Genomic DNA, 24,747 nt, shown 5'->3' on the forward strand with positions numbered 1-24,747 from the left:
CAGTTTTTGTTTAGCGCCCTCAAGAGACATAATAGTGCAAATCAAGATTAGACGTGGATTTTCATTCGTGTCTTTTCCGTGCGGTCGTGCAGTCAGTAGGGGAGAGGGACTTGTTTTACTTTTAAATTAAGCATGATTTCTTTTCCTTTTATTTGAAAAAAATTATCGAAACAACCGCAGACACTATGAATTCAGGTGCCAGCTTTAAGTTGGTTCCAATGCCAAGTTCAGCAACACCTCTGTGTTTTGATAAGGAGGAGTTTATGAAGGTAAGTTAATATTTTTTGATAATTGTCCATGCATGATTTTAAATTTCAATGACTGTCAATGAAAACAATAATCCAAATACTGACTGTTGCATTGCAGTCAGGTTGAATCAGTGGCACTCAGTGGTTTCTGCCCATGCAATCCTCATCTGCGGACCTCATTTCGGTACCTGGACAGTGGCTTTTCCATTTTGGGGTTTTCCTTACACACTTCTATCGTCTATCTATTTCTTAAATTGAACTTTCTTCATAACAATTAAAATCATTTACTGGGAACAGTTTCCGTATCACGCCATCACTGTTTCATTTGAAATGAAATAGTATAGAAGTATGTAATTATACCTCAATTAGATATCCTTTTTTTTTTATATGAGTAAAAAAGTGGTAGCGGTTTAGACCCAGTGACTGGGGCGCTAGCTTCCCTAAATTTTTACGTTATCGGATAACGTAAAAATTTCGAAAAAGGAATCTAGCGCCCCATTCACTGGGTCAAGTGGCGGCTGTGATACAGCGGCAAGTTATCCATTTATATTGCATTATTAACTAGACTCTTTTGGTAATTTTCAAAGACCAGTCTTCTCACTTGGTGTATCTCAACATATGCATAAAATAACAAACCTGTGAAAATTTGGGCTCAATTGATCGTCGAAGTTGCGAGATAATAATGAAAGAAAAACATCCTTGTTTGAATATGTGAATGTCATTTTTAATGTGAAATTAATATTTTGCATAAGTTAATTACCGTCAGGACAACATCTTCTGCCAATATTTTGTACAAATATTTTAAAGTCAAACAATGACTTAAAAACGTCACTTGACTTGTTTCCACAGCTTGTAAAAAATGACAAAATAATTTGTTTGCATTATTTAAAAACTAATGTTAGGGTCATACCACCTTTAAAATTCTCACAGGGTACATGTAGTTGTATTATTTATATCTACATTAAAACAGACAAACAATTAAAAAAACAAAAGGTATAGTTTACTTTGGTTATATGTAGGCTCTGTTAAAAAAATTGTGGTCAAAAATTTGTTACAAATCGACCTTCAAAGGTTAAGCCTATTATCAGGTAAAATTATCACCATGCAAAATTGGTTTTTGACTTACCTTTAGCCGTGACTGTCATATCAAGCTTTGCAGATTATTTCTAGTCATACTGATGTTTTTTTATTTCCATCCAATAATCCAATATCAGGATAGCTTTGATGTGGATGCCTTTGTTGCTGATTGCAGACGTCGTGTCCAGCTGGAGACGCTAAGAGAAGACTTGCATATCTACTTCAAGTCTCTGAAGAATGCCATGGTAGAGCTCATTAACAAGGACTATGCAGACTTTGTCAACTTGTCTTCTAATCTGGTGCGTTTTAAAACAATTCCTCAAAGACAACATTTGATAATTACAACAAACACAAATAATCCCAAATTTAGGATTACAATATCCTAAATGTGATTGATGAAACAATTGCATTCGGGATAAGTAATATGGTTTGGGTTTCAGGGTTCTCCGAATGTTTTCAAAACTTTTTTCCCCAGATTTTATCCTCTCTCGGTTTGAAGAGAGAGGGCACTTCTCATAACTCTGTTACTTTGTTTCAAATTCTTTGAATTTTATTAAGTAACACACATAAAGGAAGACTAACTGGATAAGATTTTATTTATATGTGTGGTTTTAACAGCATTATTTACTCTTGCTATACTGTTTTTATAAATGTCTGCATTTTGTGATGCTCTTGACAAGAAATAAGTCAATTTGATAGGCCTACAGCTCGCTATAAATTCAATGCTCTTGTGATTTATTTGAACTTCCAGGTTGGGATGGATAAAGTGATCAGCAATCTTTCCATTCCTCTCGGTCAATTCAAAGAAGAAGTCCTGGTGAGTTTCTTTCAAGGTGTTTTTATGTTGTTAATTTCTTGTTTACCAGTCCATTTGAGTAAAATATTTTTAAAAATATATTTAAAAAATCAAGCATTATTTAAATGTTAGCTGCTCTAATTTGGGTAAAAACCAAAATGAATATGCTCTAATTTGGTTAACCTCTTTTGTAATTAAAAAAAATCCTGTTTTGATATTGTAATTATTTTGCTCATTGTTGAGAATTTGAGATTCAGGTAGTTCAGATTGGGTTTAAAGGTACTGGACTCATTTGGTACTTACTCAAAATAATTGTTAGCATTAAAAACTTACTTGGTAATGAGCTTAGGTTAGCTGTTGATAGTATAAAACATTGTGAGAAACAGCTCCCTCTACTCGAATTAACTGAAGTAACCTAGTTAAGAAAGAGGTAATTTCTCACTCAAATATTAAAATACTTCAGGCCCAAAGCCTTTCTCAGGCATCTGAAAGCACACAAATTTGAGTGTTTTTCTTTCTTTATTCTCTCTTGCAACTTCGATAACAAATTGAGTAAAAATTTTCACAAATTGTTGTTATTAAGTGCATAATGTTGAGATATACAGAGTGAGAATGCCGGTCTTTGACAGTAACCAAGGCAGTCCAGTACCTTTAAGGTATTCCTCATTGTTGTCTTGCTTTTTACAGAGCGTCAAAATGGCCATGGATGACGCCATTCATGCAGTCGAAGAGAAGATGGTAGCACGTGCAAGAATACGAGAGAAAAAGGTATAAATGCTTTTATCTTTAGATTCCACATGGCTCTCTTTTTCACTTGATGCTGGAGGGTGTAAAATAAGCCTTTTTGAGATATAGCGGACACAATGCTACAACACTATAAGGTTAAGGTAAATTTGTCTGTACACACCTAAACCAAACAGTAGACTCCTATCACGTCAGCCATACTTCAAAAGGGCTTATTGCATACTGATTTCCCAGCGTTCGCTCTTAAGACTGGTTCCGTGGCCAAATGCTTGTTAAAACATCTGAGGACCAGTCAAAATTCACTCCAAGTGGTCCGGGTGGCTAATTTGAATATTAACTGCTCTACCAGCCAAGCTCCTTATGTATGATACCCATGCCTACATCCTTAGAGATTGTGAAGGGGGTAACCCTGTTTCAGCCCCAGGAGTCGGTAGCAACGTGCCGTAGGTGACGATTGATTTGGGTTAGGGTTAGGGTTAGGTGATTTGGGTAGCCCTCACCTTGAGGTGGCCATCTGGCATTGTGATGATAGGCAATATTTCATAAAAACAATATAATGTATACCCATGAACTTTTCATAACGGCAAAAGCGGACAGACAAGCTAACTGATCCTGCTGGCCAGTCACTGAAAAAGTGAAGGTAAAAACCTGAATGGCCAAGTGAAGGTCAAATAAACATGTTTTTGGGGTGTGTGAATGAGGTAAGTCTAATCGTGCTTCAGGCCCAATAGACGGATGACCTGTTGAGTCTCTTGGAAGGTTCGGTGTTCTGATTTAGTGGTGGTGGCTTACGGACCAACAAGGGTCTCTGTCGAAGAATCATTGCGGAACACTGTGAAACTAATACAAAAGAAAAACTGAATTTTGATTTTCAGTTATTTCTTTTGATCCAAACCACAATTTAGATTTTTGTAATCAACATTGACTGTTCTAAATGGACCCTTGGTTTTTTTTTTCTCAGGCTACTCTACAGAGGTTGATCAACATCACTAAGTCCGTTGAGAAGATGGAGAGCATCTTAAAGATCGCTGGGTCAGCAGGAACAGATGATGAGGAGGAAGGGGATGAGGAAAGCATGTGAGTTTAACCCTCCTACTGTGAGACCATTCAATATCGTCAACTGTGGTTTTGGAGTCGTAGACAAGCTATGCCAATGTGCAATCGATTGTGCAAGTCTTGCGCACATTCAAACACTGGGACCTGTTGTGTTAGAGTGGGTTTGTTTGTATGTTTGTTATCGTCATGCACTAAAGCAATGTACGCGAGACCAAAGTGGTCCCAATCAATATTTGAATACAAGTAAAACCTGTTCTGTAGGAGAGTGGGGGAAATAGCAGATACACAACAGTGTAAAAATGTTACAAAGTGTTTATTTTTTACTACTCTTAAATAGCCAGCAACCAATTTAGAGAGCTCCAAAGTCCTTCTGGACCAAATTTGCATCCAATGTGAAGCAGTTAGTATAACCAGAAAACCAGTGAAAGTGTGTTAAGTTGCAAAGCAGTCTAGCGGGTAATTAAAATGTCTGCTAAGCAATAATTTATGTTCTTAGCAAATTTGTGTGAATGATCTAAATTAAGAGCCTATGGGCCATTCTTTATATAGGGTGATTCTCATACACCGAACATTGATTGAATTTTCAGAGAGTTGTCGGGGCAGCAGATTGAGAGAGTGGCGTCTGAATTCAACCAACTTCAATATTATGTAACGCAGAGTAAAGGGCTCCCTCTTGTTGAGAAGATCAGACCAGTGAGTTACAGTACTTGTTTGGAATAAACCAATAGGTAGATCCTGCGCTTTTTTTTTTCTTCAGAAACATTGTTTATTTGAGGAATGGCTGATCAATTTTGTTTGGCACTCACTCTTGTTGACAAAAAGTATGTTTTTAACCGCAGCGTGATTCTTTAAGGAAAGTGCTGAAACTTGTTTAGCGACACCGCTCCCCCCCCCAATCCATTTCAAATGCATCGTCATGAAGCATTATATTGAACTAACGGAACATTCCATTTTAATGTTCAAAATACTAATGCCGTAATCAATTGTGTAGGATTGCTCCCGTACTTAGGCACAAAGATTTTGTCCATTCTGGCGGTTGATTGCGGGCATGTGCCCGCGGGAACGTTGTTTTGCACCTACAGCGTGCCCGACTTTTGAGATGGTCCCGAGGTATCAGAGTAAATGGATAGTTTATACAGATCATGGTGGTTATGGCTGCGGCTTCAAGCATTGATTAGTGTACAACGTCCTTAGCAACACCCTTACCAACAGTCATAGCCTTAAGCCTAGCTGTCAAAGCTAATGGCTTAATTATTATTAAATAGGATTTGAAACTTTGCGGTAACACCATGTAGGGACTCATTTTTAGCTTGATCTAAAAATGAGTTGGGGAGGTTTTGGAAAGAATCGTTGGTTTCATTAGTCAGTACATGGTGTTACCGCAAACCTTTCCATATCGTAATTATTGTTGTTCTCATTCCAACAGAGGATAGCGGCCATTACTGTGACATTACAACACAGCCTTGAGAAATCATTCCAGGAGGGCTTAGAGACTGGTCAGACGGACATCTTGAAGCAGTGTCTCAGGACCTATGCTACTATTGATAAGATGAGAGATGTGGAGGCGCTGTTTAGGAAGATTGCTGTTAAGCCATATATGGAGGAGGTGAGGTCCTAGACTAGTCTGATGTAGATTAGGCTCAATATAGATCAAGAGGTCCTGTCTCAAACCCTGCCTTGGGCTTCGTCTCATGCTTAGGCTCTGCACGATGCGTTCGCAGTGGAAATGCAGTATGAACCGGCCTTCAGGCCTTTACATTTTTGGAGCAGCGTGTCTTTTGCATGCGGTTGTTCAATCATCAGCAGACGAAGCCTTGAGCCCGAGCTCTAGCCACAGCCGAGGTTTGACAAAGGCCTAGATTTTTATCATGTATTTCTGGTAATGAAACCAAGGATATCTTATAAATGAACTTCACCTTAGCTCGCAAGTTTGAGGAAACTGTATACAAGGGTGCCTGTTGTGAGCCAGAAACATAAGGGTTTAACCCCTACTTTTCTACAATAAGTGTTCTGGGTTTGTTTACGTACTCTACCATTCTACCAACCCTAGTGCATGGAACCTATGGCTCAATGCCCCATTGGTAGTTAGAATCTTTCTCAAGGACACAAGTGCTGCTACTGGAAGTTGGAACCCACACTCTGCTGATCAGAAGCACCAAAACTTGAGTCTAGTGCTTTTTAGTGGTTTGTTGGTTTTTCAAAAGGGCATTCATTTCTGTCTTTGAGTTTTCAATTAACCAACAAACTTTTCTTGACGAAAAACAAGTAATTAATGGCGGGAAATAGAAGTGTACTTTACAAGTCGTTATTCTTCTTATTATTATTGAATGTATAATTCCAACAGGTGATTCAAGAAAAATGTCTTCAGCATCATCCTCAGGGACTCAAGGGCCTCTACGCCAGAGTCTTGGATTTTATTCCCAAGCATTGTCGGTTGATTAGAGAGGTTACGTCCCCAACTCCAGGGTAAGAGACTCAAATGAAAATAGAAACCCTCCCCTTTGCCGTAACATTACCTAACTATATATATTGACAATAATTAAAGCAATGTCTAGTATACAAATATTGACTGCTTCGAGTGCTATGGTTAAAACTACAATTCCCAAAGGTGATCTCCGGAGTGTTCTATTTTTCTGAGGTGCAGCTGAGAGAAAATGGAACGGTCTGGGGATCGGTGTAATGTTAAAACCAAATTCATAAATACCCCAGACAGTTTCGCTATTCCTGTTGGTGGAGAGCGCGTCACGTGGGTGTGCATAAACCTTTTGTTAATGCACAGTAAAAAGTGTTAACAACATGGGCGTGACACGCGAGCTTATTAGACAGTTTCTTCATTCCTATTGGTCGAGAGCAACGGCCAGGACAGTTGTGCCACATCACGCGATACGCGCGACGCGCATAGCATTCACTTATTAGGAGTTGTTTACCTGAGGGCGGCGGGGGGGCCTTACCATTTCATAGCTGGAGGGGTGTTGTGTTGAAAGAAATCATTGAACAATTATAATTTTTGCATTTATTTTACTTTTTGACCAAAGGTGTTGATGTTTTTTGACCAACAATGTATTTATGAATGGTAATCAAAGTGTGTTGAATCGGTTTTCAACTATTGGTTTAAACCCGCCGAGGCCTGGTTCTTGATAATTTACCTCGCCTTCGTCTCGGTGAAATTATCAAGAACCAGGCCTCGTTGGGATTAAACCACTAGTTGAAAACCTCTTCACCACACATTGATTCCTTGTTTATTTGGTTGTGTTCAACCAATTTGTTGTGCTTGAGCAGCTCTATGAAACTGTGTCTAGATGTCTTTTCCTAAACTCTAAACACCTCATTTTTTATTGTCTTTCAGTTCATCCAGTCAAGATGTCGTTCGAGGATATGACTTCCTGGTCAACGCAGTCTGGCCGGAGATTGCAAATAGTCTAGAAACAAGAATCACATCTATCTTTGCAGCTGGTAATCCAGTTACCTTCCATGAAGTAAGTACAGTTATGTTAGGGTACTTGGGGGTTCTTTCCACCACGAGCTACATGTAGCGTATCTCACCAATGCTGGGTGCACTCAATTAGCTTCCCTGTGTCGACCCCTCGGTGCTCACTCAGGTGAGTCCCTAACAAGAGCTAATCGAACGGTCACTCACCCTCTTGTGGCGACGTCATGTACCTGGGGTCAGCCCCAAGTGACACGATCCACAAGCAGAGCACTGGGGGCTGACCCGGTTGAGGCCCTGGAGTGACGTCAAAGCTATTCAAACGCACCGTGGGGGAGATCGGGGTCGACGCGGGCATGCTAATCGAACGCGCCCACTGGCAAATCATGGCCTGATACACAAAATAAGATTTAAAATTATGATCGGATTCATGAAAATTATTGGATGAAATCATTTCAAGAATGCTGAAGACTGCACCGTAGAGCTTTGAAAACAAAGCAGAAACATCAAGTTAGAAACACGTACAGAACCTCATTCCAGTTCAGGGTGCTTCGGCTAAGCTTGCAAAATGTTGGCACAGTATTCCCTGCAGTTTTGAGACATTGTGGGGAGAACCCTGGTTGGTACTGATTAGATGGGATCAGCTTATGATAGTATTGGTTATCACACAAGCGCGAGTGGAATACGGAAACCTTTTTTCTCTAAGCCGACCGGCTCTTTCTAGGTATTACAAGGCCTTTTCGCTCTAAGCCGACTGGGTCTTACTAGGTCTTCTAAGTCCTTTCTGCTCTGAGCCAGCATTTCAATACAGTTACAACCCCTCTACCACTCGGTTCTGGGAAAAAAAATACTCGTATCTTTTTTTTATTTTGCCTCAAGAAATATGTGTCAACGATGCAGTTTGTGGAGCGCTTTGAGCTTCAGTGTGGATCTCAGGCCAGTGTAAAGAGACTGCGTGCCCATCCCAGCTTCAATACATTCATGACCAAATGGAGTCTTCCTGTTTACTTCCAACTCAGGTCAGATAGTGTCACTGTATTTTGTTGATTTTGGGGAAGGTTTAAAGAAACTGGACACTATTGGTAATTACTCACAATAATTATTAGCATAAAAACTTCAGAAGAAACTATAAATAAATAGTTAACTTGCGGGTACACCCAGTTGTAAATCTCGTCTTCAGGAGAACGAGCAGAGTATACTGTTTGAAACGTCGAGACCCAACCGCCTCTTTTTAGAGCCAACACTCACCCTAAGAGATTTACACATGGTTGTACCCGCAAGTTAACTATTTATTTATATTTATTTTTTAATTTCTCCACACCATGCAAAGCTTCAAACAATACTTACATAAAAACTTACTTGGTACCAAGCAATGGAGAGCTATAAAACATGATGAGAGACGGCTTTCTTTGAATTAACAGAGTTTTTGAAAAAGATGTAATTTCTCACTCAAATATTTAAAGACTTCGTTCCTGAAGACTCCATGCCTGAATCCTACATGCCTGGAGCCTTTCTTAGGCATCTGAAAGCACACATTTGGCAGCCGCAAAGGTTTTATACAGGTTTAGTAGAGCAGACAGTGTTCATGTTTTTTGTGATCAACCACATACACGAAATAACAAACCGGTGAAAAACAACCACTAGTTTAGTTAACGGGACCAACTTGTCAAGTGTTTCTAAATAGTTGTTTGATAAGGCAGTGGACACTATTGGTAATTACTCAAAATAATTATCAGCATAAAACCTCACTTGGTAACAAGTAATGGGGAGAGGTTGATAGTACAAAACATTGTGAGAAACGGCTCCCTTTGAAGTGATGTAGTTTTCGAGAAAGAAGTAACTTTTCACGAGTTTGATTTCAAGACCTCAAGTTTAGAATTTGAGGTCTCGAAATCAAGCATCTGAAAGCACACAAATTTGTGTAACAAGGGTATTTTTTACTTCATTTATATCTCGCAACTTCGACTACTGATTGAGCTCAAATTTTCACAGGTTTGTTATTTTATGCATATGTTTAGATACACCCAAGTGAGAAGACTGGTCTTTGACAATTACCAATAGTGTCCACTGTCTGTTAATGTCATTATGATGTTAGGATTTACAGTTGGTATTTACTTTGGTTTCACCTAACAGGTTTCAAGATATTGCTGGTTTGCTGGAAACTGCATTGATTACTCCATTCAACATAGAAGAAGAAGGTAAGAAAAACAATTTAAAACAAAAAACAAGTTCCAGATATAATTTTGTTTGTTTACCTCCCTTTCCACCCCTGCAAAATATCTCAATCCCAAGAACACTGAAATGTCTGAAATTCAATTCAATTTAATTTAAAAAACTTTAATCATCCTTTACAGGCAGTTACAACAGTAGATCAGCTCCATATAAAAATATTAAGTTAAGGCAAGAAATATACAATGTACAATAATTTAAAATTATAAAGATAATGAAATGGAGGGTTAAAGATTTGTAAATACTCAACATTTATCAACAGTTGATTTAAAGGCACTGGACACTATTGGTAATTACTCAAAATAATGTTTATTATGATATCTTACTTGGTAACGAGCAATGGAGAACATAAGTTCTACAAATAACTTTTAACATTAGGCTTAAAAACAGAATTGGAATTATTCTACTTAAAATGATACTCAGGTTTGTGAATTGAATATTTGGTCATAGTCATGTCAGCTTGTTGATTAAAAATGATGCGTATGTTATTAAGATTTTAAAGTGGTGCTCTTCAAGGGATACAAGAACATGTGTACAGACACAAAGTATTTACTCTGAGTTTTGTTTTGTGTTTTTTAGGAAACACTATTTATTTATTCATTTATTTTGTTTTTATTTTGAGCAGATAACTCCGGACTGAGGCTAAATGCTCTCCACACCCTATGGCAGTGCATCCAGCGTTGCTGGCAGCAAGATGTCTATTTAGCTCCACTTTGCCACCGGTTCTGGAAGCTGACGTTACAGCTACTTTCTCGTGGAGCTGTGTGGATTGATGATGTTTATATTAAAGAGGTAAGGGACAGTGGTGGGGCGAGAGGGGGAGGGAGTCTAAGGGTTCATTATAATTTCATAACTATACAACATGTAACGAGCAGGGTGAGATTTGTCTTTCTGTTGGTAGGTCCTTGTGTTAAACTATGTTCTACAGCTTTAGATCTCTTAAGCGGCCAACAAGATTCTTGCTGTAACAAGGAGAGGTGTCCCTGCCTACTGAAGAACTTTTTATAAACTTTGTTTTAATAAAGACCTTTTTACACTGTGTCTGTTATTCCCATGGAATACAGCCCTGGGAGGCCCCAGGAGTTTCTAACCCTACGGTTACACCATCCCCCCCCCTGAAATTGTAGGCACACGAAGGTGTGTGATTTTAGATGCTTGATTTCGAGACCTCAAAATCAAATATGTGGAAAATTACTTCTTTCTCAAAAACTATGTACCTCAGAGGGAGCCGTTTCTCACAATGTTTTATACTACAGTATATATATATATAGTTATTTTAGCTTTCAATTTATATTGTCTTTGATTTTGAAACTGTGGAAACAAGCTCAATTGAACGAATATTCTGATCACAGATTGCTTCCGATAAGAATGAGCCTGATCCGTCAACGTCAGAGACAACCAAGACGGGAGCAACGGCAGCAACAGCAGCCGAATCAAGCTCAACACCTACTGACACCACCAAGACCACTACATCAGCTGCAGGTGCACCTGCCACTAGTCCACCCCCAGTCACATCGGATCAGATTATAAGATTAGTCGCTGATGTGGATCATTTATGTAGCAAGGTTTGTTTGTTTGTTTGTGTTGGATAATTTTCCCGTCAAGTGAACTCAGAAAAGTCCGACAAGGGGATGAAACACCAAGCTGGCATACATCAAAATAAACAATAATGTATAATATTTTAAGAGGCTTATTACAGAGAGAAAATTGTATAAATCAAGGTTACAAAAAACACAATAATCTCTGTAAACTATAAACTTTCTGTAAGTAACTGCTTAATAATTGTAAGAATGTGCCCCCCAGACACTGGACACTATTGGTAATTATCAAAGACCAGTCTGCTCACTTGGTGTATCTCAACTATGCATAAAATAACAAACCTGTGAAAATTTGAGCTTGATTGGTCGTCGGAGTTGCGAGATAACTATGACAGAAAAAAACACCCTTGTCACACGAAGTTGTGTGCTTTCAGATGCTTGATTTCGAGACCTCAAATTCTAAACTTGAGGTCTCGAAATCAAATTCGTTGAAAATTACTTCTTTCTCGAAAACTACGTCACTTCAGATGGAGCCGTTTCTCACAGTGTTTTATTCCATCAACAGCTCCCCATTACTTGTTACCAAGTGAGGTTTTATGGTGATAATTTTTTTGAGTAATTACCAATAGTGTCCACTATCTTTAAATCAAAAGTAGAGAGAAATCACATAGTGGAATTTCAATCAAATGTAAGATGTTATGGTTTCTTTCATTCCATTCAGCTGGGTACAAGTCCAGGCCCAGTGTTTTTTAATGTAATATCCCTGATAACATGGTTTGTATGGCAATAACACATTATTTCATAACAAACATTTGTTATTCACAGTTGAAGAAACATCTAGTTTATTATTTTACTCCATATTTCTAAACCCTCCATAATTTTTTTTAAAGGAGAATGGACGAGAAAGTGTAGATTCGTGAATAGAATGTACGAGCCATTGGTTATGTAACACAGTTTCAATGAACTGGATTTCTTGATAGTAACAACACTAGTTAATCTATCTAATTTCGTATACGTTGTAAATTGACGGTTGGTCATAATTTATGATTATTTTACAAAATATATAGGCATTATACTTTAGTGCTTGCAACATTATCGAGTACAACGTCAGTTTGCTCTGCTAACAATTAATTGTGTGACTAAGGTGCTTGTTTTTAGCTGGAAAATGTTATTGTTAATTGAAAGATAACATATTTTCAGCTATGTTTTGTTGCACTTTTGGTTATCTTTCAGTTTGGAAGGACAGTAATTTTCAAGTTGAACTGTTTACTTAAGTTTGTAGTGAATCTACACTTAAGTGTAGATTCATAACGAAAGTAGCGATTCATAAAAATAATCTACACTTTCAACAATAGAGTGACGTCAAAGAAATAGTTTAACTCAAGATAACACCAGACCCAACTTTTACGTTTGTTTAATATATTCCAGTTGCCTGATCTATTCGATGGTGTCATAACACCAAGACTCGTTGCAATCAACTGCAAGTGTGTTGACGTCCTCTCTGGTAAGTACACTTTCTGCCCAGGTAGTAGTTAATAAACAGGACAGTTCTTGTGGGAACTTAGAAGTCTCCCGAATCTACTTCAATCTACTCCGTAGTAGAATAAAGCAATACAAGTTCTCAAAAGAACAAATCTACCTGGTATGCAGTTACACACATGGGGTTACCGCAAACCAAATATATATTGATACCTCACCATGCAATGCCTCAAATTCCAAATAAAAACAATTTTATTATTGGTTTAGTTCTTTCAAAACGAGGGGCTGAAATTTACACCAAAATGAAGATAAATATTCACAAACAACCATTTTCCCCCCTCATATATTCACCCACCATTCTGTTGAGACATAATTGTTAACATTTAGGTATCGGGGATAAGAATATAAATTGTTTTTTACCCTTAACCCTTGTCCCCCAGAACTTGGGACAGTATCGAGTATACGGTGCTTAATACACATCAGTGTCAAACCAGAATACAGGCCTAAGACTTCACGGAGGCAACAAAGGCGATTGCCTCCATGCCCCTGGTCACTGCCTTGGTGCCCTTGAAATGCTCCAGGGAGATTTACAATTTCCCAACAGGGTGCCCTTTACCAAGGGAAAAAATGCCCAGGTGCCCTTGCCCTTTCAAAATTGAAGCATACAGACCTGAAAATATAATATAGGCATCTTATCTCCACATTCAGAAACTCTATTGGGGTGTTGAAATGTGAACAGCAGAAAGATGAATAATTTGGAGAAAATAAAACGTGTTTTTTGTTTGGTCTTTCCTCAGTTGCATTTCAAGAATCCACTGAGGATTTGTCCAAAAGGCAAGAAGCATTTGGGGAGTTCATCACCCGAGGCGTCTGCAGCCAGTGCTCTGTACATCTGAAATCAGCCAATGACATTCCTCGGCTCTACAGAAGGACCAATAAGGAGGTTCGTTTCATCAGGGTCTTTGGTATTATTTCTTTCTGGTAATGAAGCAAAGGAGCCCTCAAAGGTGTCTAGCACTTTAACCGTTAGTCTTGAAGAAACCTGTTATGAGAAAATATTGCCGAAATTTCAGTTATAGATATTATAATAATAATACTTGATTCTTATACAGCACTTCATCAAACTTGTCAAAGTGCACAGTATTTTGTTCCTGCAAGGTATGTGGAGCTACTATTTTGAAGTATGAGACATATTCCTTTAAAGCACCGAGTAATAGTTTACTCGGTGCTGTTGCGCAGTATGCAGCCCTTCAAACCAGGAATACCGGGGCGAACCTCTTCTCTTTTCGATGTGCATTACACAACACACGGGACTAACAGCTTTACGTCTCATCCAAAGGATGAAGTAATGGTTAAGTTTCTTGCTTAAGGACACAGGTGTCGGGGCTGGGACTCAAACTACACTTTGCTGAACAGAAACACCAGAGTTTAAATTTGGTGCTCTTAACCGCTCAGCCACGACACTTCCATAGATGTAGGATGAAAACCCTCAAACTTTTTGTTTGCCCCTTTAAGGTTTTAAGCCCCTTTTTGGTGGCGAACTTCAATGTAAACAAAATGATAATGTCCTCTGGATTAACGTGCTGACACTCTACCAACTGAACTATCTAGCCCCTATGTTGATAGTTTCCCTATTTTATCAATATCATTGTTTTTAAAGAAAATAAATTCCTATAAAAAGATGAGATTAAGTTTGCGTTATTTCCCCACAGCTCCCCAACAAACCATCAGCTTATGTTAGTAACACGCTGAAACCGCTGCAGCTATTTGTTGAAGACCACAGAGGAACTCTGACCGAGGAGAGAAGACGTCATTGGCTCATTAGTATCCTTACAAACATCTGCAAGGGGTGAGTATCAGAGTCTATCAGAGCCCTAACCTTGGAAGGATAGTTACGTCATAATTGGGCCCAATTTCGAGGCTCTGCTTACCGCCGAATACTGCGCTTACGATCGCGATTCTCCGCTTACGTGCAAGCGCCGAATTTCTGCGCTAGCCATGTAAGCGTAGAATGCCTAGTAACGTGAAGTACGCCTGTGCAGAAGCCCAAATTCACCGCTAACCCGTGAAATACGCTTGCCGTAAGCACAGAATTCCCTGCTTCCGTAAGCGCCGATTCTGTGCTTACAGTAAGCAGAGCCATGAAATTGGGTCCAGATCTTATGAAGCAATCCCTAAGATAGGGTGCAATCGATTAGCTTCCCTGTCTCCACCCCACGGGTGAGCCCCTGACAAGAGCTAATCGAACGATCACTCACCCTCTCGTGGTGAAGCCATGCACCAGAGGCCAGCCCCCAAGTGGCCCACTCCACAAGCAGGGCACTGGGGGCTGACCCAGGTGAGCCCCTGTAATGATGTCAAAGCTATTCGGACGTACCGGGGGCAGATCGGGGTCAACCCGGGGCAGATCGGGTCAACCCGGGGAAGCTAATCGAACACACCCATAGTTTATAGCAGTCTGGGAAATCCCAGGATATGAGGCTTTTTTTTACATCATTATCAAGGCTACAATTCCTTAGAGAGTTTACTGAGGCTTAGGCCCTAAAAAAAGTGGAATGCTTGATCTTTCAACATGGCCCTGATATTCTTTTTGTCACGCTTTTATTCCCTTATTCACAACAGCAGTAGACAATTTTAGTGGTCAGACAGTAGGAGGATTGACTGTACTGTGCAGTTGCAGCCATTGGCCTGGGTGGTTACCAGTCTTTTCATTTCATCTATTTCTTTGGTTCTGTGTAACTTGATTGTTGTTTGCTTTGAGGAGCATGAAATAATCCGATATTTTTTGTAAAGTAGGTTGTTTCAAATTCTTCTTGTAACTTTTAAACATCACAGTTACCTGATCATCAGCACAGAACTCCTCTCCTCCGTTAAGAAGATGGAGGACAGCCTGAAAAGACTCAAGGCGCTGCGTAAGACGGACGCAGCAGCGGCTAACACCCAGCAGGGCACCAGTGATGATGATAAGATTCGACTCCAGCTTGCTCTGGATGTGCGCTTCTTTGGTGAACAGGTAATGGCACGGTTTTGAATGAATAAGTGGCAGTTTAGGAATATACCCTACAAGTCTTGTGCATATTTAAAGGCAGTGGACACTATTGGTAATTGTCAAAGACTAGCCTTCACAGTTGGTGTATCTCATCATATGCATAAAATAACAAACCTGTGAAAATTTGAGTTCAATCGGTCATCAAAGTTGCGAGATAATAATGCAAGAAGAAAACACCCTTGTCACACGAAGTTGTGTGGGTTTAGATGGTTGATTTCGAGACCTCAAGTTCTAAACTTGAGGTCTCGAAATCAAATTCATGGAAAATTACTTCTATCTCGAAAACTACTCCACTTCAGAGGGAGCCGTTTCTCACAATGTTTTATACTGCCAACCTATCCCCATTACTATTTACCAAGTGAGGTTTAATGCTAATAATTATTTTGAGTAATTACCAATAGTGTCCACTGCCTTTAAACATTTTGAATGCTGCAGCACCCCCAACATTGTAGATGGGGATGCTGGAATATACTGCGGCACCTCCTACTTTTTGAACGTAATGCCCATTGCTATAAAAGAACTGTTCTTAGTTAACACCAAAATCCATGAAGATTTGTACTACATTATAACAAATCATTGTTGACCTCCCAATGCCCAAAGCTGAGACCCTAAAGCTTCTGGGGCCCTTAAGCGGGCCACTGACCCAACACTGTAATGGCATTGCAATCGCCAAATGTCTTCTGGTGGTCTAGTTGGTATGACACTGCTCTAGAATTGCAAGGGTTGTGGGTTTGAATCCCACTCGAGTAATATGCCTGTGATTTTTTTCACAGAGCTCAGGACAGTACTGAGTATACAGTGGTAACACACATCGGTGTATATGGGTGAAAAAAACAATTGAAACAAACAATATTTTCTTTGTTTGCAGATCCAGTCGATGGGAGTATCTAGCGAAAATATTCAACCATATCAAGAACTCCTTGAGCTTGTCTCCTCGTCTGTCAATCAAATTCTATCATGAAATTGAAGTGATCGAGGAGATTCACCAGAAGCAGGGTTTCCGCAGCCAGGAAATCTGGAACACGGAACTCTCATAAGAGACATTTGTGGCTGTTTTTTAAGGCAGCATGACTTTTGGTTATGGACTTTGATCAACTACATCAAAGCAACTTAACTTGCTTTCAACAGACATTTTGGTGAACTTATAAACTCTTCAGGATCCCTATTACGTATGTGAATTTTCAATAGTTGGAAGCAATAATGTTTTTCATATTAATATTGCCTTAAAAGGCATGTTTGTTATTTAATGGGGTGTCGTGGTTGAGTGTACTTGGACTCAAACTCTAGAGTTATCAGAATGTTGGTTTGGGCTCTCTTTGTTGCTTCATGGCCTTTAGCAAGAGACTTAAACCATTATAGTAGCGTATCACAATATAGTGCGCCCTCTATAGGCTACTCCGGAGAGGTCAACCTTCCCAAATGGTCTTAAAATTTCAATTGGGGTTGAAACAAAAGAAATTCTACTACAGCTGGATTTGAACCATTGACCTCCGGATTAATGTGCCGGTGCTCTACCAAATGAGCTATATTTTGTCAAGAGGGAGCTTTCGAAAAGGGACGATAGGAGCGAGGGGATGGTAAAAAATTTCTAAGCGTATTCCCCAACTCATTTAGAGATAGTTATTACATGGTGTTACCGCAAACCCTTCTTTATCTTATTTCCACCATGCAAAGTTTCAAATCCTACTTAAGCGTATTTTGTTTCCCATGGAAGATGAGGCCTCTTAGCATCAAGTGGCGTGTTTGACCTACTTTCTCACGTGGTGCAGTTCCAACAAAGACGAAACGAACATGTTAACGCATAGAGCTGGCATGGAGACACAGTACATGTACTTGTATGCAATACAAGTAGAGGGTACTCTAGACACGCTTGGTTGGTTGCGACCATGTGAGAAAGAAGGTAAAACACTTTTATGCTAAGTGGCCTCATCTTTCCTGCGGAAAAAAATATGCGATAAGGGATTACTGATTATAATAGAGATCAGTGTAAGGGAGCGAAAAAATTGATCGGCGCATGCGCCAACCTGAACTAGTCTCCAGCCTACAGAGTTTGAAAACAATTTCGGGTTGAAACAACATCCAGTCTGTAAGCACCAGTGGTGTCATTTGTACACAGTGTTATGGTTGTTAAGCACTGCACTGAACCATGTTAGACTTGATTGTCACCGTCCGGTCCACAACATACAGGACGGGAGCGCTCGAGCGTGAGCATCCAGACCACAGCATTATGCTACCTTCCGACTGTGTGTCTACCGTCTCGAAATCCAAAGCTCCCTAATATCTTTGTTGAGGGTGCCAGTCAGAAGCTATACAACCATTAATGCTGCCGTGTAGCAGGGGATCACACCCAAGTGATACAACCTGGGTTGAACATCGGTTCAAATCTCGCTCTAGTAAAGTTTTCTTCATACAACCCTAACAAAAAATTCACATTTACCCAGTCAGTTTTCCCTTGTGGTTTAGGCATATAACTTAATTTAGGAATACTGAAAAATCAGCAGTGAGCGTGGTGTAATTTTGTCAAAGAGTTGGGAACAATATGATACTGTGAAACTGCAGAGGTTGTGAATATTAATGTCAGTACAGCATGTCTGTGTGTACTGTGTAGATGATTTGACCACGTTTATTGCATTAGCTCCTCAAGGTTCAAAAAACACAAAGCGTTTTGATAAAAAAGTGTTTCCAGCTTTGAAGTTTCTGGCAAGTTTTTGACAAGACACAGATCCAAGACAAAGAAAACCACAAAGTGAGTTTAAAAATTTCGTTTAGTTTATTCATTTTTGCAATTATGATCTGACAATAATGTAATTTTTTTATAATTTAGAATGAAATGAAAATAATGAGGAGCAAAATAAATGACTAGCATTATATTAAGAAATATATATTTTTTTTTTTTTTTTCAGGGGGTTTGACTCTTTTTGATTTAAAAACGACATTTAGTTTTCATACTAATGTGCATACTAATGTGCTTAGTTTTTAATTTGATGACTCAAAAGGAACTTTAGTATTTTAAATACTGTTATGATATTTAAAGGCAGCGAACACTCCTGGTAGTTACTCATTATAATTATTAGCATAAAACCTTATTTGGTATCGAGTAATGGGGAGCTGTTGATAGTATAAAACACTGTGAGAAATGGCTCCCTATGAAGTAACATAGTTTTCTACAAACTTGATTTCAGATTTAAAATTTTAGGTCTCGAAATCAAGCATCTGAAAGCACACAACTTCGTGTGACAAGGGTGTTTTTTCTTTGAGCTCAAATTTTCACAGGTTTGTTATTTGATACATATGTTGAGATACACCAACTGTGAACACTAGTCGTTGTTATTCCTCAGTGTCCAGAGTCTGTAAGTTTGTAAATCTCCATGCCAAAAACCAGGCACCTCCTCCTAAGACTAAAAACTGGCTGTATATGCTTGTCAAAGAAATGAGAAGAAGAGCTTGTATAACATAGATGAGAAGTTTCAGACTTTTATCCTAATTCAGACTTGTTAAAATCTGTCTGGTACATCTCAAAGTTTTTTCTTGACACTTTTTGAGTACATAATGGTTGCGTTCGGATAGCTTCCCTGGGTCGACCCCGGTCTGCCCCCGGTGTGTTCGAATAGCTTTGACCTTTGACGTCACTCCAGGGGCTCACCCCCCAGTGCCCTGCTTGTTGAGTGGGTCACTTAGGGGCTGGCCCGTGGTACATGACGTCACTACGAGAGCTGTGAGTGATCGTTCGTTCAGGTCTTCTCAGGGGCTCACCCGAGTGAGCACCGTGGGGTACACCCAGGGAAGCTAATCGAACGCACCCTATATAGATTGTACCCGTCACCCTGGTAACCCCCCCCCCAAAACAAAAACCCTCCAAACAAGTTCTGTGATTCCCAGAACACAATAAAGACACAAAAGGAAGGGGGGGGGGGGACACACACAATGTCACATATGCACTAAACGGTATCATTATTGCTTCGAACTTTGAATCTGATTGAGCCCGGTCCATACTTCCTGCTAATTTGATGTGAATTTGACGCGACAACTCTGTTTTCGCTGTGATATTCGCATGAGAGTTGAGCACAACTCAACCCCATGCAAATTATTTTTTGCAAATTTGTGATGTCAACATATGCTTTGCATTCGCAGAAAGTATGACCCATGCTTAAGTTGTACTTTTTTTGTTTAAGATACATTTATGCCTCCTACCTAACACGTAGCATCACTTCACCATTGTTTTTTAAATTTGACATAATGTAACAATAACTCCTCTACCGTGTATTGACTTTTTGACTGTAGATATTATGTTCAGTTGGGCTACAGAATAAATATAGAATATCCAAGAAAGAAAAAATATATAGTTTTTCAAGATATATTTACATTTGTTGTCATTAATTGTTTGTTTTTTAAGTTTATAACTATATTTCCTAGTCACCCTGCCATGTTATTAAAAAGACAAAAACAATGATATATTTACCCTTGCTAAAAAAGGCTGGATCTTCAACATTTTTGAAAGAAAACATGGGACACAACTTTGAATCAGATGGCTGTTTTCAATAAGTAGCCAGTTTCACACTGTATCTCTTATCCCCATGGAACAAAGCCATGTTTGTCAATATTTCACAACACACATGAGATGATGCAACGGCGACCATTTCTTGCCTCTCAGTAAAACATATCAATGACATTTAAAAAAAGACATTATGTTCTCTCACTGAGTCCATTCAACTTCGAGATTTCTTGGTTCGGTAGGACACCAGTGTTTATTTCTTGGTTGAACCAATTCCATATTTCAGTTCTCGCTCAAATTGTTCGGCTGTTAGAGTCCCGTCAATCTGCTCACAGTTTGGGTTGAAAACGGAATAGGCGCTAGGTTCTCCCGGGGCCCTTGCTCGTCGCGTTTCCAAAGTAGCATAAATTATATAAAAGAAGGTCGCAATGACAAACACAGCCGCGAACTCCAAGTGTAGAAAGAGAGCAAAGAGAACCAGCCAAAGGATGAGTTTAAGGAGAAACACACTGGTCAGAAGAGATGTGTCTTGTGCGATAAAGCGGAGAAAGCGGTTTCTTGGAAGGTTTTCTTGGAGGCTGTTAACAGCAGGGGTCTTCTTGGTCTGAATGACGTCAAAAACAAAACAATATGAAAAATAATTTTTTAAAGATTATAAAAATTACCCGTTCAGTTTTCCTTTTGGTTTATTACTTGTTTTCTTTCCTTTGTTGTCTTTCTTTTGTTCATTGTGACAACAATATTTACAAACAAAGGAAACTGATTTGTCCAAATGCTCTGAAAAATTCAAAAAAATAATTCCCCGCAGCCCCAGAAAATATTTTTGAAAATCACCATGCAGTGGTTCAAAACAAAACAAAACTTGGGTACTGATAATCTTTGGTCTCAGTTTCATGACCCTACAAGTTTAGAGTAAGGAAACGGATGGTTTGTGGTTGTCGATGAATAGGATACTCCTAGAACTATATTTTCCGCTACATTAGTGAAATGAACCTCAGTTCTAGGGTAGGAGTAGTTGTAGTTGCGACGGTCGTAACCCTCCATCCTCCCGACGGTCATGGAGGATCCATGGAGGAATACGATCATCGCAACTAGAAGTAGTTGGTGCATACCCAGGTCTCCTCCTGCTCATCACTTTCAGCTAGCCTTGCTGTCTGACCACCATCTACCTCGTCAGCAGACAGAGGAGTTGTTTGGGATGAGGTATCACTTTTCCTCCATATTCGCGTCCAGACACCCTCTTGATTTTGCCTTGCCTGCTCCTGGGCTTTACGAGCCCTGTACTCTCTCAGCTGTGCTTCCATCCTGTACCATTTCAGCACTCCATGTTAGAACCAATCCTACAATATCAGAGATGAGTTCGAATAAGTAAACAAATAATAAGAAGGCAAAGTTGCAAGTATACCTTTTGGTTTTTGGAACCAGTCCATTGTTTTAATCCAATTTATATAATGTACATTAAAACTGTGGAAACTTCATTTATTATTATTATTATTATTTATTTGGCAATTCACATAAAAATACAAAAATAGAAATAATTTTTACGAAAAGGATAAAACTCAAAAGGTGGTCATGTTTTTGAGAAAATTGAGAAATCTGGAGAAAATTGGAAAAATCTGGAGTGGTTGTGTTCAAGCAGGAAGAATCGATATTAAAACGACTTTAGAAATGCACAATCTGAAAACGTTACTGACAGAAACGCTTCTCAGATTCGTATTTTGGGGGGAAAACATAACTTTTGTATTTTTACATAACCACATTAACATTATTTTTTGATTGTCTTCTCACCTTGTCTAGATGCCGAAAAGGTAGACCCAGTGACTGGGGCACTCGATTCCTTTTTTCGGATTTTTGACATTGGCTAGATGACTGTTAGTGTTAATGTCAAAATTTCGAAAAAAGGAATCTAGCGCCCCAGTCACTGGGTCTACTGAAAAGGCTTTGACAAGAATTATCATAGTATGTAGATGAAGTAAACTCAAAGTAATTACCAAACGACTGAAACGTTACATAAATAATGATAAATTCAGAATTCGCAGGGACTTCAAGTTCAAGACCAAGTCAAGTGTCCTTTAATATTCACATATACTTTTTTGTAAATCTATCTGAAACAAACACAAACAAAATCAGAACCATCCAATCAAAATGTCCAATCAATCTGCCGCCAACAATAATGAATGAATCATTGTCAGGATTGTTGAATTTAATATAATTAAACAAAAATGTAATAATTAATTAAATTATTTTATTAAAATTATTTTAATAATTTAATTTAATAAATAACTGTTCCTGTTATTTATGGTATCATTGTTCAACAAAAGCTCCGTCTTTGTCAATAAATATTTGTCTGCCGCTTGCTTACCTTTTACTTTATTCAAAAGCTCCGTTCACTAGGAATTGACTTAGGCAATTGGTAAAAGCCGGAACTGCCTGATCTGCCGGAACTGCTAAAAAAATGAAATTTTTCGGATAATTGTAATGTATTGCATTTGAAGTCGGAACTCAGTTGGAATGGTCAAATACATCAGTTTTTGTTATAACTACTCACTAACCTGTGCAAAAGATTATTCCTGGAACTCAAAAACATTAAAATTTGACTGACTTTGTTGATCGCATGACGGACAAATCGGACAGCAGGTACCAGACTATGCAACACAGACGCACGCAAAGTGGCACTGTATTCGTAATCGGGCGGTGCGTGGGTTATGGGATGGTCGCTTATAATATTGCAGGTCGGAACTCACATTGCTTGCAGTCCTACGCGGTCGCACATTGCAGATCGGAACTCACATTGCTTGCAGTTATGATGAGTTCACAGGGAAACTTTTTAAAATTCGGGCCACACGAACGCATTTTGACCGCGCGCGGGCGCCCTGTTTTCGCCAAAGACCTTATCGCAAATACCAATGCGCAAGCGCAGACTGTTGAATGAGGTGCATTGTGGGATAGATATGGATCAAATTTGGATACCAGCTAGACCACAATGCACCTAATTCCAAGTTTTACGCGCGCGCCCCAGTATTTGCGAAAAGGTCTAAGTTCACATAAATCGCGCGTTGTTTACACAAAGACTCCAACGCGCAAGGTCAAACCGGATGTCGCACTACGTATCTCTCGGGGCCTACGTGTGTACTGACCGACAAGACTTAATAGACCTTATCGCAAATACCAATGCGCAAGCGCAGACTGTTGAATGAGGTGCATTGTGGGATAGATATGGATCAAATTTGGATACCAGCAAGACCACAATGCACCTAATTCCAAGCTTTACGCGCGCGCCCCGGTATTTGCGAAAAGGTCTATTCTTCGACGACCGACTTACTTGTTTGTCTCCCTCAACGTTCATTTACAAATAGCAATTTCGCGCCAATTCAAAAAGGCTGACCAAGCACTGAAGTAAAGGATTTATCGCTAGCGGTGGAGACGGAACTTTAACTCGTTGTAATTGATGAAAACAAGGTTTATACGGAAACGTTTCCATATCATATGTGGTAACCCTTCTTCTCAGGTAAGAAAACAATTCAGTGGTTTTGGAGTTAGTTAACGCTAGATAAATTGGTGGCGACATGCGGAAAATTATCATGAGGGTAAAATTTAATAAGTGCTGGCACAAGTTGTGGCAGTTGCACTGGCACTATACACAAAAGTTTCCGTATGGTGCCACCACTTTTTCATTCGATATGAAATGTGCCGCAATGGAATGTGAATCTGTTGAAATAAATGGCTTGTTGCAGGTAAGATTTTTAGTTATGAAGCTTTGAAAATTTTCCGCCCCAGAAACGGGCCTTAATAATTAGGACTCTGTATCTGTGTACAGAGGAAGAGTCCTAATTAGGGCTATGGTGCCCTGTGCTTTTGTTGTGGTGCCCTCACTCTTCAAGGTTCCAATACAAAAGTACATTTTCCCCATAGAAGTGACCCTTACCAGACCAGGGCCCAATTTCATAGAGAGAGCTGCTTAATTAAGCAGAAAATATTGCTGAACAATTTTTCTGCTAAGGGGCTAAGCAGAAATGAGCAGGAAACCAGTCACAATTTGTTCGTGTGACATGGTATTTTAGCTGGTAACCAGAGTCCAGTTAGCATAATAATTTGTGCTTAAAGACCATACAAAATACCCCCCTTCAGCCATCTACATTTAAAAGATCTGTATTTTAGTACCTTACCTTATTATTCCTAGATTTTTACACTCATCTTGTATTTGAGAAAAAAACAAAATTCGCAACATAAGGGCTTCCCCAAACACAAGCACCTTTCACCGATGGTGGCAGCAAACATATTGCCAAAAATAGTGACGTGTCTGGACGTGTGGTTTCTTCGGGTTTATTCGCTGCCGCCTGCACACGACCCGCTAGTGCACAGCAATGGTCTGGTTGCCAAGCAATGCCCCTTCATGTACTTAGTTCATCTCTCCATCTTTTGTTTTGTCTTGCTCTTTTTCGTAAAGGATTCCAAAGTACAGTGAACGGCAAAAGAGCGCCTTCCAGATGCGCAAGGAGGAAGGGGGGTCGGTCTTCATGGCCTCATTCCAAGAGAAACAACTGCTACTTGAGGAGAGGAAAGAAAACAGTAAGTAGAGACCTGCATCATACTGCCATCATATCGGTCATGT

At 39.3% G+C, this 24,747-nt stretch overlaps 2 protein-coding genes across 3 annotated transcripts; one reads left to right on the top strand and one right to left on the bottom strand.

Moving 5' to 3' along the window:
* Positions 1 to 77: 77 nt before the first annotated feature.
* Positions 78 to 18,778, top strand: LOC117294760 (conserved oligomeric Golgi complex subunit 2-like). Its single transcript, XM_033777279.1, has 18 exons — positions 78 to 269; positions 1,463 to 1,624; positions 2,077 to 2,142; positions 2,809 to 2,889; positions 3,827 to 3,942; positions 4,509 to 4,614; positions 5,348 to 5,527; positions 6,266 to 6,387; positions 7,268 to 7,397; positions 8,228 to 8,367; positions 9,482 to 9,546; positions 10,203 to 10,369; positions 10,930 to 11,142; positions 12,544 to 12,619; positions 13,392 to 13,537; positions 14,307 to 14,443; positions 15,430 to 15,607; positions 16,512 to 18,778. The coding sequence occupies exons 1-18, from the start codon at positions 186 to 188 to the stop codon at positions 16,602 to 16,604; spliced, it is 2,262 nt and encodes a 753-aa protein (XP_033633170.1). The 5' UTR covers positions 78 to 185; the 3' UTR covers positions 16,605 to 18,778.
* A 963-nt stretch (positions 18,779 to 19,741) lies between these two features.
* LOC117299714 (SAYSvFN domain-containing protein 1-like) lies at positions 19,742 to 22,909 on the bottom strand. 2 transcript variants are annotated; one of them, XM_033783276.1, is made up of 4 exons: positions 22,688 to 22,909; positions 22,498 to 22,579; positions 21,248 to 21,475; positions 19,742 to 20,739 (listed from the first exon to the last, which is right to left on the bottom strand). In XM_033783276.1, the coding sequence occupies exons 3-4, from the start codon at positions 21,437 to 21,439 to the stop codon at positions 20,389 to 20,391; spliced, it is 543 nt and encodes a 180-aa protein (XP_033639167.1). In that variant the 5' UTR covers positions 21,440 to 21,475; positions 22,498 to 22,579; positions 22,688 to 22,909; the 3' UTR covers positions 19,742 to 20,388. The 2 variants fall into 2 exon arrangements, with proteins under 2 accessions (XP_033639167.1, XP_033639163.1); XM_033783272.1 differs by having other exon boundaries at positions 22,498 to 22,582.
* Between the last annotated feature and the right edge of the window lie 1,838 nt (positions 22,910 to 24,747).

Source organism: Asterias rubens, chromosome 1 (assembly GCF_902459465.1).
Source record: "Asterias rubens chromosome 1, eAstRub1.3, whole genome shotgun sequence".
Lineage (NCBI taxonomy): Eukaryota > Metazoa > Echinodermata > Asteroidea > Forcipulatida > Asteriidae > Asterias > Asterias rubens.